General features: G+C 47.3%; 1 protein-coding gene across 2 annotated transcripts in view; it reads left to right on the forward strand.

Moving 5' to 3' along the window:
- Positions 1–14,959, forward strand: part of SLC25A1 (solute carrier family 25 member 1) — a 66,654-nt gene continuing 51,695 nt past the window's right edge. The window contains exon 1 of one of the 2 annotated variants that reach the window (XM_084819557.1): positions 1–550. In XM_084819557.1, the coding sequence (XP_084675683.1) occupies positions 433–550 (118 nt within the window). In that variant the 5' untranslated portion in view covers positions 1–432. The other variant, XM_084819558.1, reaches the window with a different exon arrangement.

The raw sequence follows: 14,959 nt of genomic DNA on the forward strand, positions 1-14,959 counted from the left end.
AGGGTGGCCAGCGGTGCCTCTGCCTCTGCCTCTGCCTCTGCCTCTGCCTCTGCCCCTACCCTACCCTACCCTACCCTACCCTACCCTACCCTGCCTCTGCCTCCTCTGCCTCCCTTGCCAGCCGCCCGTTTTGCTCGCCCTTCCTTAAGAGCGCATGTCAATTACAAGGATGTGACGCTGCGCATCCGGCGGCCGCCACACCCCCAGCAGAGGCGGCGGCCGGGGCGGCTGATATACCCCCGGCCGAGCCAGGCTGGGCATCTCCCGCCGACGGCTGCAGGGCTTCGGCCGAGCTCCGGGCTGCCCTCGTCCCCGCGCCGCCGCCCAGCGCCGCGCTCCCCTCCCCTCCCCTCCCCTCCGGGGCCATCGCGGGAGCCGGACGCGCGAGCTGCGCCCCAGCGCCGCGCGGACCCTCCGTTCGTGCGCCCGGCGATGTCTCCCTCGCCGCCGCCGCGCGTCGCGAGCCCCTTCGCCGGGCCGCGCTGCCTGGCCGCCGCAGCTCCCGCGGGGAAAGCCAAGCTGACTCACCCCGGCAAAGCCATCCTAGCAGGTGAGGGACGCAGGCAGGGAGGGAGGGAGGCAGGGGCGAAGCTCCGCTCTGGACGCGGCGGCGGCGGCGCTGATCGCGGTCTCCAGGGAGTTGCTGGCGGGCCGGTTGCTTAACGGAGAAAAGGAGGCTTCTTTTGCATGCAGTTCGTTTAAATGGACGCTGCTTTTTTTTTTAATGCACGCTTTTGTTTAAATGCATCCTGCGCTTTCTTAGTGCACACCGCATTATTATTATTATTATTATTATTATTATTATTATTATTATTATTATTATTTTGTTTTAAATGCACGCTGCATTCGACGGGCTGCCCGCCCCTTTTTTCTTCCTCCTTGCCTCTCCTCCCCATTTTTTTTCTTTCTTTTTTTTTTTGGGGGGGGAGGGTGGTGTCTAGTAAAGTTTGCAACTTCTTCCCACTTCAAAGAGGAGTTTGAAACTCCTCCCGATCACGCCACATTTAATGTTTGTGTTTTTAGTGAAGAGGTTTCGTTTGCTTGCCGCCGCCGCCCTTCGCGTGATCCTTCTTTTTCTTAGCAAGTCTGGGCTGGCGGAGGGATTCGTGCAAAGATCAGACTGTGCAGCTTTAGCTGAGCGTCTATGTTGGCTCGGTTTCCCCCCCCCCCCCCCGTTTGCTTTTTCGGTCTGCCGTTTTGCAACCGGTAGTAGCAGATAAAACAACAAGCTACTCGGTGCCGCTGCTCCTCCCTTACTGCTGATGCTACGACCTGGTTGGTGGATTGAAATCACGCCGCCTTCTGCACCACCTTTTTGTCGTTTACTGACGTGCCGGCTAGATGCTCAAGTTTCTAGTCCCTGGGGTTTTGTAGGTTCCGGTTGGCAGCCCCTTCTGAGCTATGCAGACAGTAGCTTTTCTGGTGGCACAGTTAATCATTCCCCCAAGGTGAATGCAATATATAACGCTGCTTACTTGTCACCTAAGGGATCTGGTTACCTAACGAGACTTCCCTGTCTCTGATCACAGGCTGTTGCTTTTGGGAATCTTCCGGCTTGGTTGACGGGTTAAAATTATTGTTGGTCGATGATGCTGGATAAATATTTATTTTAGGAATTTATATAACTGTCCTACAGCCATGCTTCCAGGGTAGTTGACATACAAACAGGATCAAAATACAGATTCAGCGATAAAATAAAAGTAAAAAAAAGGACAACATGGTAGCGGCTAGAAACAAGTAGAGCTTAAGAAGCATAGGGGAATAAATGCCTTTGCTGAAAAATTGAGTTTATTTTAAAGTGCTGGTGTCAGCCTTTTAAAGCAGGGGTGGGCAGCTGGGGGCCTCCAGATGGTGGACTGCAACTCCCATCAGCCATAGCCAGCATAGCCAGTGGTGAGGCATGGTGGGAGTTGCAGCCCAGCAACATCTGGAGGGCCACAAGTTGCCCGCCCCTGTTTTAACGCCATAAATGGTTTGAGGCCTGTTTATTTGAAGGGCTATCCACTCCTAATGGATTTCCCTGGGCCATAAGATCAGCCTTTGAGGCTGTGCTTGAAACCCGCTGTCAGAATCCATCAGACTGGCAGGCAGTAGAAACAGAGACTTTTCGGTACTGGCCCCACCTCTTTGGAACTCACTCTGGAAAGAGGTACATAAGGCCCCACCTCCATTTGTTTTAGAATGTACTTCTTTCGATCTATGTTTTATCAAAAGTGTTGTGTGTTGATGTGCTTGCCCTGAGGCGTCTCCTGGAATGCTTCCTCCTTGCTCTCTCTGTTGTCGGAGCTCCAGCAGATGATCTTTCTGGAGCTCCAGCAGATTATCTTTCCACTGCTACAGGGAGGATGCACCTCCCTCTCTGCCCACAGAGAGGGAGATCCACTTAAACCAGGGGTGGACAACCTGTGGTCTTCCAGATATTGCGGCCACCAACTCCAGTCAGCCCTAGCCAGCATAGCCAATGGTGAAGGATGATGGGGGTTGTGGCCCTCTAGATATTTTGGCCTACGAGTTACTGCTGGGAGTTGTAGGACTTTTTCTGTCCAAGCCTGCATACGATTGCACCTTTAGTCCTTTTGCTCTGTACCCTCAGAGGGCTCACAAGGCGTCATGGTCAGGAGGTATATGATGTAGCCACCTTGCTGAAGCTAAGCAGGGCCTTTTGTGGCCAGTGCTTGGATGGGAGACTGGCTGGGGACCTCCTGTATGTTCCCTTGAGCTCCATCATGGGAGAGAAAGTTCTGCCATTCCTAACGGTAGAGCAGCTGTTATGTCTGCACAGGGTCCCAGGTTCAATCCCTGGCATATCTCCAGTTAAACAAGGAGGTGGTAGGCTCCCATCGCTGGAGGTATTCAAGCAAAGACTGGAGAGTCATCGCTGAGGGATGCTATAAACTGGATCCCTGCCTTAATGCTCCCTCCCAACTACATGATTCCACAAAGATCTCTTCCTGAGCCACCGTTAGTCAACTTAGACCAGAAGTGGACAACTTGTGGCCTGCCAGATGTTTTGGCCTACAACTCCCATCGTTCTTCGCCACTGGCTATGCTAGCTAGGGCTGATGGGAATTATAGGCCAAAGCATCTAGAGGGCTACAAGTTGCCCACCCCTGATCTAAAGCAACAGCACTGACCAGAAATGTTATTACTATGGAATAGTTCTTTGATTTATGCCCCCATGCTTAGTTGCAAGCTCTTGACGTTCTGCTGAAATCTGTGGGCTTATCTGTCTCTGTCCTAGATTGTGGGTGTGCACACAATGGTCAATCCTATCTGGTTGTTCTTCTGCAGAACTGGCAGGTCGTCTGTCATATGCCTTGCAGGGACTGGCACATTGGAGGAGCCGCTTCTATAAGAATAACTTAGGCCTATTGTTGTTTTTGAGTGGTGTGTTCTTGTGTAATTGGAAAGGCAGAAAGCTCTGAATCCTGGCTGTAGAGAGAGATGCTGGAGGTGGTGACTCCACAGCTTCTTAGGAACTTCGCATACTCTCCTCTGCTGCTGTAGCATAGCCTTGTATTGAAGCACTAACTTGGTCGCCATAGGTGATCAGGAATTGCATGCAGGCGAGTGAATGGGCTGGAACACTCTGCCCCTCTGCACCCAGCATAGAATTGCAGCTCTCTATCCCCTCCTCTGCCAGTCCCCAAAGGCTAGTAAAAAATGTTGCAAGCTAGTAACTTTTGTGAGCTCATTTACAAGGTTGGTGCAGCACTTTTGTGTCTGAGGGTGTAAGCTATGAGCACAGAAGTCCTGAGTTCAAAACCTTGATTGTTAATTTATATTGTAAACTTGACAGAGTAGGCAAAAGTCACTGCTCTCTCAGTGGCCTGGTTTGTGGATAATGCTAACCCATGGTATGGGTTGTTGAATCCTGGGTTGTCGTGATGTGTGAACGCAGCCATGCTAAAAAAAACCATAGTTAACCACAAACAACCCAGAAAAAGAACCCATGGTTTGTTGTTGGGTTGTTAGCTCTGCGTTGTTTAAACCATGGTTGTTGTTACATGTGAACTCAGAATTGTGGGTTGTTCATGGGTTGTTTCGCCAGGCTACAGAGGCGGCAGGCAAGTGTGGTAAACCCAGCCACTCTACATGTCGGTACTACATCGCTGCAAAGGCATTTGGGATACAGGGAGGGAGGGAAACAAACAATCCAGGGAATGAGAAAACAAACCGCAGTTTGTTCAATAGTCTGCCAGACAAACCTTCAGTAGGGCAACAAACCATGGGTTAAATAAACCATGGGTTAGCGTTATGTGCAGACCAGGCCAATATCAGTCCCATGACTGTACTAACAAGAGAATACTGGTTTATTTTACAGGATTGCTGAGATAATCTAGGTTTGAACACCCTTTGAAGCTGCAATGCTATACACACCTGGGAGTAAGTCCCACTGAATTCTGTAGGATTGCTTCTGAATAAAACAGGCAGGATTATGCTGTAAAGTGCTGTATAAATCCTCCAAGACACACAAAGCAAAGGAATCTGTGCAATCTTTAAGAAAAATCCCAAAATCCACAGGTGGGCGATACCTTTTATTTGGGGTAGCTGAAACATCACAATATAGTAAGCCAGCTTTTGAGTTTTTCAGAACTCTTCATCAAGCGGGATGTTAAGCAAAGGGAAGGATGAGATTTACTTGAATTGTGGCAGGCGACATCTCTTTTGGGGCTTTCTCAAGTGACATTAAGGGAGTACTTTATTTATAGCAGCTCTCCCCAGTCTGGGGACCTCCAGATGTGTTGGACTGCAGCTGCCTTGCTGGCTGGGGATGATAGGAGTTGGAGTCCAACACATCCGGTGGGTACCAGGTTGGGGAAGGCTGTTTTATAGTCTCCTTTGCAGGATTTGTGAATGGCCGCCGTAGGGTACGTGATGTACTTCTGGGCTCGCTTTAAATTTAATGGGAGCAGGGGCGGTTGGGTGGAAAGTGGATTTGCGTTGCCAACCAGTACTTGAGGCTCTGATTCGGTTGCTTATAAACAGACATCGTCTTCAATGACTACCTGACAACCGTTCGCTAGAAATGAAGCATCCGGACTCCTGTCTTCTTTATGGGATCTCTCCAGATCCGAAAAGGGAGGGGGAATTAGAAGACGCAATAAAAATACTGTAGTTAGTAACATGACACCGGTATGGAAATATGCCTGCTATGTAAATAGTGACTTCTCCTGTTCTGCTGGTCCCAAGTGAAAGCCTAATGAGTTAAGTTGGGGAAAATAAGGCACTGGCACAATCCAGTGCATGTTTGGACAGAAAAAAAGGCCTACAACTCCCAGCATGCTGTGAGGCCTCTTTTCTGTCCAAACATGCATCAGATTGCATCTTTAATCCATTTGCTTTGTACCATCAGAGGGCTCACAAGGCATCATGGTCAGGAGGTATATAGTATAGCTACCTTGCTGAAGTTCTGGTCAGTGCTTGGATGGGAGACTGGCTGGGGACCTCCTGTATGTTCCCTTGAGCTCCATCATGGGAGAGAAAGTTCTGCCATTCCTAACGGTAGAGCAGCTGTTATGTCTGCACAGGGTCCCAGGTTCAATCCCTGGCATATCTCCAGTTAAACAAGGAGGTGGTAGGCTCCCATCGCTGGAGGTATTCAAGCAAAGACTGGAGAGTCATCGCTGAGGGATGCTATAAACTGGATCCCTGCCTTAATGCTCCCTCCCAACTACATGATTCCACAAAGATCTCTTCCTGAGCCACCGTTAGTCAACTTAGACCAGAAGTGGACAACTTGTGGCCTGCCAGATGTTTTGGCCTATAACTCCCATCAGCCCTAGCCAGCATAGCCAATGGTGAAGGGTGATGGGAGTTGTAGGCCAAAACATCTGGAGAACCACAAGTTACTCACCCCTGACTTAAATCTCTTGTCCCTGGGAAACCCTCCTAGAGACCATAGAGTTGCCAAATATAGCAAATTCAGGGGGGGGGGAAGGTTGCTTATTGTCCAGGGGTGGACAACTTGCGGCCCTCCAGATGTTTTGGCCTACAACTCCCATCATTCTTCACCATTGGCTATGCTAGCTAGGGCTGATGGGAGTTATAGGCCAAAACATCTGGAGGGCTACAAGTTGCCCGCCCCGATCTAAAGCAACAGCACTGACCAGAAATGATGTTATTATTGAATAGCTGTTTGATTTATGCCCCAATCTAGTGCTTACTTACAAGCTCTTAAGGTCCTGCTGAAATCTGTGGGTTTGCCTATCTCTGTCTTAGATGGTTGGTTTGAAATTTTTTGGCTGTTCCTGTCTGGTCGTTCCTCGGCAAAAGGTCATGAGCCATCTTCATGACCTTTTGCCACCTCAGTTTTGAACCTTGATGTGCAGGGCTAAGGACTTTATCTTGAATATATCTCAGCATAATAAGCCAAGATATACATGAGCCTTTTTCTCCCTGTGCTCCCAGCCGTTTTGCTCCCCCATTTGCAGTGCGAGCGATAAAGCCAGGAAGACTCTAACCATGGTTTCCTGTTTGGCCTGAAATGGGAAACTATGGCTCTTGGCTTCAGAACAAGCCAACATATTAAACCAACTTCAAACCGTGGTTTAATGTCTTGGCTTGTTCCAACGCTGGAAACCTTTGTTTTCTGTTTCGGACCAACCGGGAAAACAATGGTTCATTGAAGACTTTCCTGGTTGGTTTGTTTGTGCCACTGAGGAGCAAAAGGGCTCCAAGTACGGGTAAAGGGCTTGTGCATATCTCAGCTTATTGAAATACGATTGTCTGAACTCAAATGTTACTTGTCCGGCTGTATGAGGGAGCAACCATTTTATTAAATATAAATAAGACACTCACACACTTGTTATAATTTATTTATTTATGTATTTATTTATTACATTTCTATACTGCCCAATAGCTGAAGCTCTCTATGCGGTTCACAACAATTAAAACCACAAAATAGAGCATAAAATACATTATAAACATTTAAAACAACAGTATAGAATAAAAGTAAAACCTGGAATAAAACCTAGCAGCAAGGCAGAGATTTAAATTTAGTAACAGATTTAAAATATCAGAACTAAAAGACTAAAATGCCTAGGTAAATAAAAAGGTCTTTGTCTGGTGCCAGAAAGAACACAATGTAGGTGCTAGTGAGCCTCTCTGGGAAGCGCATTCCACAACCAGGGTGCCACAGCAGAAAAGGCCTTCTTCCTGGTAGCTACCCACCTCACTTCCTTTGGCAGGGCCTCCTGGAGAAGGACTGCTGAAGATGATCTAGGGTCCGGGCAGGTACATATGGGAGGAGACAATCCTTCAGGTAACCTGTCCGCAAGCCATTTAGGGCTTTGAGTGTTAATACCAGCACTTTGAATCTGGTGCAGGCATGGACTGACAGCCAGTGCAGATGGGAAAATACTGGCATAATATGATCACGTTGGCCAGTCCCCGTTAACAACTTTGCTGCCTTATTTTGGACCAGCTGAAGTTTCTGGACTGTTTTCAAAGGCAGCCCCACATATAATGCATTGCAGTTATCCAAATGAGAGGTTATCAGAGCATGGGTAACTCTAGCTAGGCTATCTCTGTCCAGATAAGGATGTAATTGGTATATCAGCCTAAATGGATAAAAGGTGCTCTGTTCCACTGAATCCTGCTGTGCTTCAAATGACAGTTCTAGGTCCAAGAGCACCCCCAAACTACGAACGTGATCCTTTAGGGGGAGTGCAACCCCCTCCAGAATAAGTTGAACATCATCTAGCCAGGCAGATTAACCACCTACTAACATTACTCCTGACTTGTCTGGATTGAATCTCAGTTTTTTGGCCCTCATCCAGTCCATTAGTGTGCCCAGACATGATTCAGAACAGCCACTGCCTCACCTGGGTTTGATGAAAAGGAGAAGTAGAGCTGGGTGTCATCCTCATATTGATGGCACCTCAGCCCACACCTCCGGATAACCTCCCCCAGCGGTTTCATGTAGATATTGAACAGCATAGGGGATAAAATAGAGCCCTGTAGAACCCCGTGGTATAGGTGCCAAGGCATAGAGAAATAATCCCCCAGCACCATCTTCTGGAATAGGCCATCCAAGTGGGAGCAGAACCACTGCAGTGCAGTGCCTCCAACTCCCAACACAACCTATCCAGAAGGATACCACGGTCAATGGTATCAAAAGCTGCTGAGAGGTCCAAGAGAATGAACAGGGTTGCACTCCCCTTGTCCCTCACCTGGCAAAGGTCATTCCACAGGGTGACCAAGGCAGTTTCCATTCCAAAACCAGGCCTGATGCCTCATTGAAGTGGATCTAGATAATCGATTTCATTCAAGAGTGTCTGGAGTTGTCTGGCAACCACCTGCTCAAGCACCTTGCCTGGGAAGGGGATGTTGGCTATGAGGTCCCAGGGCCAGCCAAAGCTATTTTGCTCTCCGAGGCATTACAGGAAATGCCATCCCCACCCCAGCCTCAGGTCCTAGTACCCAAGGCAAAGGCACCTGAGGTAAGAAATCTCTCAAGTACGTCTCCCCACTGCCAGCAGAAAATGTACAATAATAAATTAAACAACAATTTGCTGCCCTTCATGATGAGCAAAATTTGCTGCCTGAGGCCTCTGCCTCACTCTGCCTTATAGTAGGGCCGGTCCTGTAATGTCCCAGTGCTTCGGTTACAACCAGTATTTCTCTTTCTGTTACAAACTGCAGTTCCCCTGAGATGGAGGAGGATTTGCCTTGTGTGGATTCAGAAGATCAGGATCCATTTTGTAGATCCCGGAAGCCTATCTTGTGGTTCTTGTAACAGCACGAGGAGGTGTTTACCTGGCTTCTCTTGCCACGTTGCTATGTTAAGGGCAGTGCTGGTATTCCTTTGAAGCCGCTCGGAAAACCAGGGCAGCGGTATTGTGTAATTTCGGAATGCCCGGGCAAACCACTTATTAAAAAAAACTGCTCGGCAATCGAGCTGTTGCTTGGGGTTGCTACAAGCTGACCTTTGATTTCTCTAGCTTGCACAGAGACTTGTGCGGGGTGTGTGTGGACTTTCCTAATGAACTTTGGAGTGGGCAGAAGCAGTGGGAGAGAATCATGCCGCCTCTGCCTGCTTAGCATGAGATCTCCCTGAAGTCCTTCGCAAACTTGTGAAGAACTCGGGGGAGGAGATCGGTGTCTTTGGTTGGGTGCCCTGTCCAGGGCAGGGGGTCTCTGGAGGATGGGGGGGGGCTCAATCAATAGATAAGAGGGCAAGGGTGCATGGAAATAGCTGTGCTGGTGTCTTCTCGTCTTTCAGTTCCAGCTTTTCAAAGCCCAGCTAAATGTTCACTTGCTGGCCAGAAATGCAAAGCCACAAATCTCCGAAGAATTAAAATACACCAATTGTTGACAGACGGTGGCAAACCTTGTATGCGTGGGGACATGTAACTGCAGGGGAGCAGGAAAACGCAAAGCCTGACAAACGTTGCATTTGTATGTGGGAGACTGATATGTTTGTTTCAGTGGGCTCCTTCTTAGTTGGGCTTACGTGACAGTGGCAGCAGAAAGCGAGCCATGCTCTGATCAGCATCCTTCAGTGGGGAGCGGCCATTTTAATTTCCCCACAGGGCCGCCATTTTAACTTTGCACAGTGCCCTGGAGTAACGCTGCGTCGGGTGCATTAAATTAAATTGAAGCATTAAACTGGTTGCTTCCAGCTGTCTGGAGCTGACGAGAGCACTATGGGAGAAAAACAATTTTAATCGGGGGCCGGGCGTGGGGGGACAGCAGGTGTTGGGGGCAGACAGAGGGTACCGCAAGCTGATGCTGGGCCTGTTCTGGGAAAATACCTGAGCTGTGTCATGAAAATACAACATGGGGGAAGATTTTGTTCAACAAAACCCCTTGGTTTTGTTGGATGCCTCCTTAAAATTGGGACCCTGTTAATAATAAAAACAGCTAGGTGGTACTAGATAGTCAGACTAGCTATTTTAGAGAAAGATAGATGTCAGTCGTAGTGGGTAACACAGCCAGCTTTAACATCTTTAAGGGTGCAATTCTATGCATGTTTAGACAGGAAAAAAAGGCCTCCAGCATGCCCCAAAAGTTGTTGGCTTTTTTCCCCTCTCTCCAAACATGCATAGGATTGCACCCAAAAGGGAGCAGCTCTTCCCTAACTAAGCCCCCTGTAATTTCAGCACTGACCATATTTCCCCCCTAATTATATGATGTGGACTTTATCACTAGAGCACTGATTTCTTCATACAGGACAGGGCAGGAAAACCAAACAAACCCATCAGGGTTTTTTTTTAAAGCTTTACAAACGTTATGCCCTTCTGATTAACGTTGATGAGTTAATGTCAGATTCATTATTTTATATAGGATGTTTTGTGGGGAAGATCCAGCACCATTTATAACTCTGAATGTGACAGTGGGGAGAGATCGTATTTGTCTCAATCTCGATTTATCTCGACTGTTTATGTGAAACAGTTTTTAAAAAACCAAAACGTCCCACCTTTTCTGAGCTCAGAGCAGCTCACAATCAGTTATGTGGGTTTTCCAGGAGGAAAATTAGGAACATAGGAAGTTGCCTTCTACTGTCAGGCCCTTGGTCCATCTAGCCCGGTATTGTTGACACTGACTGGCAGCGGTGTCTCTCCAGGGTTTCAGGGAGGAGATTTTCCAGCCCTACCTGGAGATGCTGGGGATCGAACATGGGACCTCCTGCATGCAAAGCAGGTGTTCTAATGCGGAGCCATGGACCCTCCTAATTTCAGTGCTTTAAACTGATTGGTATGTGATTTTAGCGTGTACAGGTAGGACCTGCACAAGATGTTGCAGTATGGAGTGCTGATGTTCAGGTTCCCAGCCACTCATCCTCCACCCCCCTGGTTTTCTGCCCCTCCAGCTGTCAGCAAACATTCCATTCTCAGCATGCTCAATCCTCACTGAGCTGTTATTTTTTTTGGGGGGGGGGTCTCCCCCACTTAAGAATTTTCTCCAAATATTTTTTTTTACTTTCTGCAAACCTTGGGGATTCCCCCAAGCCTGCCAATACCTCTGTGTGTATGTGCGAGTGTGTGCGTTGTACTATTTTAGCTATATAAGCAACGGCACGCGCAGCATGAATATCAGAAATAGAAGGAATGATGTTGAACTTACTTAGTAAACCTCATGGGTTCTATCACTGAGCTATGGCCCTTCCCCGGATTGCAGAGCTAGGATGGGCAACCAGTGAGGGCTAGAATGGTGTTTATTTTAATATGGTATCCAGGATCTGCAGGAGTATAAGAATGCACCGTGGGTCATGGAGAGTTTTGTTGCAAACTGTACACCAGTTGTGCTGTACACTGCCCATTTCTGTCTAAACATATTGGGGGCGGGGGGAGGCACACCTGAATTTCTTTATTTCTATACTGCCCAATGGATGAAGCTCTCCGGGCAGTTTGCAAAAGTTAAAACTGCAAGGTACAGCAGAAAACAAGATAAAATATAAAACATCTGAACCCAAATGTCTTTGTCATTCTAGTGAAGCACTGACGACTAATCTAAATCTTACGTTGTTAAAGGCAGAAAAACCATGTGTTGATAAACTGAAGGAAAGAAATCAGTTATGGCATTTGCAGGATTGTAGCTGTAATTCGAGACTTTTGTTCCCCAAGACAGTCTTTGGCAACTGATTTCTAAAGGCAATGCCACGGAATGTGTTTTGAAAAATGTATTTCTTGTATCAGTTGGAAGCAGCTTCTGGTCTCTTCTGAATCGGTTTTCACTCTGGACCTGTCTCTTTCTGGATGTGGAATCTCTCTTTTGTTGTTGCTGGAAGAACTCTGTAGGTAAACTTTGACCTCTCGCTGTCTATCATGTCAATCTGGAGAGAGAGTCTCTGTAAATCCTTGCCCTTGTCATAAAGAAACTATGGGGTGGCAGGGAAGAGTGGGAATTGGATTTCAAAGACCGACTTTGAATCGGTCCCTGGAGGTGGGGGTTGTTGGCTTCGGTACAGGAGACAAAGAAGGAACTGGCGTCTGGCAGGCAAAAAGCGGCAGACTAGAAATCTGATAGCGATTAGAAGATGCGTTGATGTTTTGTCTAAATGAGCCCCCATCTTATCAAGAAAACCTCAGAAAGTCTCCCTGAATGATCTGTTAATTAATTTGTGTTCCACGTTTCCTCTAAGGAGCTCAAAATGGCATACGTGGTTTCCCTCCCCATTTACAAAAAAATCTTCACAACAACATGGTGAGGTAGATCAGACTGACTCTCTAATAGGGATGTTGGCAGAATCCGGTCAGGGGGTGGAGCTTGATGAGCTTTTGTCAGCTTGGCCCCTTGGACTCCCTTCCATCTTCCGCCAGCTGGCCTGACTCGGCACACAACGAGTCAGGCCAGCTGGTGGAATTTCCGTAAATTAATTGTGTGTGTGTGTGTGTGTGTGTGTGTAAAAGAACATTTGTGCAAATTTCAGCCACTAACTGCATACATCTGCGTAATGTGAGCAAATTTTGGCTGTAAATTGTGCAATTTTGTACAATTTGTGCAAATTACAGCCATAATTTATGGAAATTGTGCAATTTTGTGCAATTTACAGCCAAATTTGCACAAATCTCTATTTGTGCGCATTACGGCTCAGACAAGAAAAATGCGTTGAAAGTCCCCGGAACACAGGGAAACCACACGGCTCAGCTTGGAAAAGCAAGCGAGTTGGGCATGCCATGGAAGACCAGCGAGTCCAAAAAGGGCCATATTTCCCAGCGACTGACATCCCTACTCTCTAGTGAGCTGGATCAACAGATTCTGCTTGCAGAACCTGCTACCACCAGCAGTAAAATTCACAGATAGCTTGTTCCACCCTTCCCTAACCTGTTGCCTTCCAGATGTCTTGGACTACAGCTCCCAGAATTCTTGACCTTTGGCCTAAGGGCAATCTTTGGCCTAAGGTCTAAGCATTCTTGACCTTTGGACTAAAGGTGGGGCTGATGGGACTCGAAGTCCAAAACATCTGGAGGGCGCCATGTTGAGGGAGGCTGCTCTACCTTCTTACCTGGGAGCATGGCGCATTGACCTCAGTGAGTCTTACTTCTGAGCAGACATGTATAGGATCACACTGTAAGCCTTTGTGATGACTCCAGTCTCTTCAGCCTTTTGTGAGTATTTGAGTAGAGGCACTTTTGGTGGGGGAACAGCTCTTTTAATTCTGATTTCCTTCCACAAATTAGAATGTTCTCCTTAATTTGGAATTGCTTCAATGTTCCCAGTGATGGATGCTCCTGTGTTTATGGGTTTTAGCTTCAGGGTGGTGAACAAGATACAGAAGTCCTTGTGTTTGGTGAGTTAATAAAAGATCTGAAAATCTTTGAAATGTTGCCAAATCTTGAATGTGCCTGAAACACCATGCACCTGCTTTAGTGACTACAATGATGGGAGTTGTAGTTTAACAGATTTGGCAGGCACCAGGTTGGTGAACACGGCGCTAAACAAACCAGTCCTTGTTTCTTTAGCAGTAGCAAAACCCTTCTCCACATCCAGGCATTTTAATTGTTTGTTTGTTTGTTTGGCTGTTCTGTTGTCTTTGCTCCCGTCCTCTGTTTTGCTTCTTTTAATCCTGGTGATGCGGTTTTAGTTTTTTTTTTAACGCTGTGTTGTGTATTACTTTAATCATAATTGTACACTGCCTCAGTATCTGCAAGGATGAAAGGTGGTTTAAAAATGCTTTAATAATAAAAATAACATGAGCCAGAGGTGCGTATATTGCCTGTAAAAAAAAAAAAAATGCAGGTTAAAAATTGCACGTTTGTTTTACCGTGAATCTCATGCCTGAACAAATCTCTGTTGGTAAAAATGGGCCTCCAAATTGCACAAAGTAAATCGCACAGATCTGTAAGCAGACGGGGAGTATGAATAGCATTCTTCCAGGACTTAATTGCATTAAACAAACTGATCTGCCAAGGAAAGGAACAAGCAATGTTCCTGCCAGCAGGGAGCCATCAATCCTTTTAGGCAGTAGAAATTGGCTGTGGGATGCCTTCATCTTGTTAAAGATGCTTCTGGAAAAATTTTAAAATCTACATGGTGAGTGTTGTTTTATTCCTAAATCAGTTTTTTTAAAAAAAACAACAACAGCCCAGTTGTCTTACAGACTTCACACCAACAGACATCTTTAAACATTTCTTGTTTCATTTTTGCATTATTATTCAGTTTCTCTGTGAACATAGGAAACATAGGAAGCAGCCTTATGCTAAGTCAGATCAGCCCATCAGTCTGTTGAGCTCCACACTGACCTTTCGCAACCTGGCTCGCTCCAGATGCGGTAAACTACAAATCCCATCATCCCCAGTTGACATGCCCATTGCTGGCTGGGAGTTGAGTCCAGCATAACTAGTGAGCCCAAGGCTGGTATACACTGACAGAGAGCCGCCTACCAGGGCTGCAGGCAGGACTCTTTCTGGCTCTACTTGGAGATGCCGGGGACTGAAGCTGGGACGTACAGCGACTTGAGGCTCAGGTGGTCTCACTGGCATGGAGTGCCTTCTACCAACTTTGGTTGGTAGCCCAGCTACGCCCCTATCTGGACAGGGATAGTCTGGAGTCACTTGTCTATGCTCTGGTAACCTCCAAGTTAGATACTGATTACTTCCTTTAATGCGCTCTACATGGGGCTGCCTTTGAAGACGGCTCAGAAGCTGCAGCTTATGCAAAATGCAGCAGTCAGACTGATAACAAGGACCAGAAGATCTGAACATAAAAGACTGATTCTGGCCCGCTTGCACTGGCTGCCTATATGCCTCCAAGCCCAATTCAAAGTGGTGGTTTTGACTTCTAAAACCCTACATGGCTTGGGACCGTGGTACATGACAGAACGCCTCTCCTGGCGTGAACCAACCCATACACTACGCTCTGCATCCAAGGCGCTCCTCTGGGAGCCTCCTCTGAGGGAGGCTCGGAGGGCGGCAACAAGGGAGAGGGCCTTTTTGGTGGTGGCTCCCCATTTATGGAATCTCCCTGATGAGGCCCGCCTGACACCGACATTGTCATCTTTTTGGTGCCAGGT

This window comes from Heloderma suspectum, chromosome 13 (assembly GCF_057233095.1).
Source record: "Heloderma suspectum isolate Gila_16-S chromosome 13, 16-S_ref, whole genome shotgun sequence".
NCBI classification, from domain to species: domain Eukaryota; kingdom Metazoa; phylum Chordata; class Lepidosauria; order Squamata; family Helodermatidae; genus Heloderma; species Heloderma suspectum.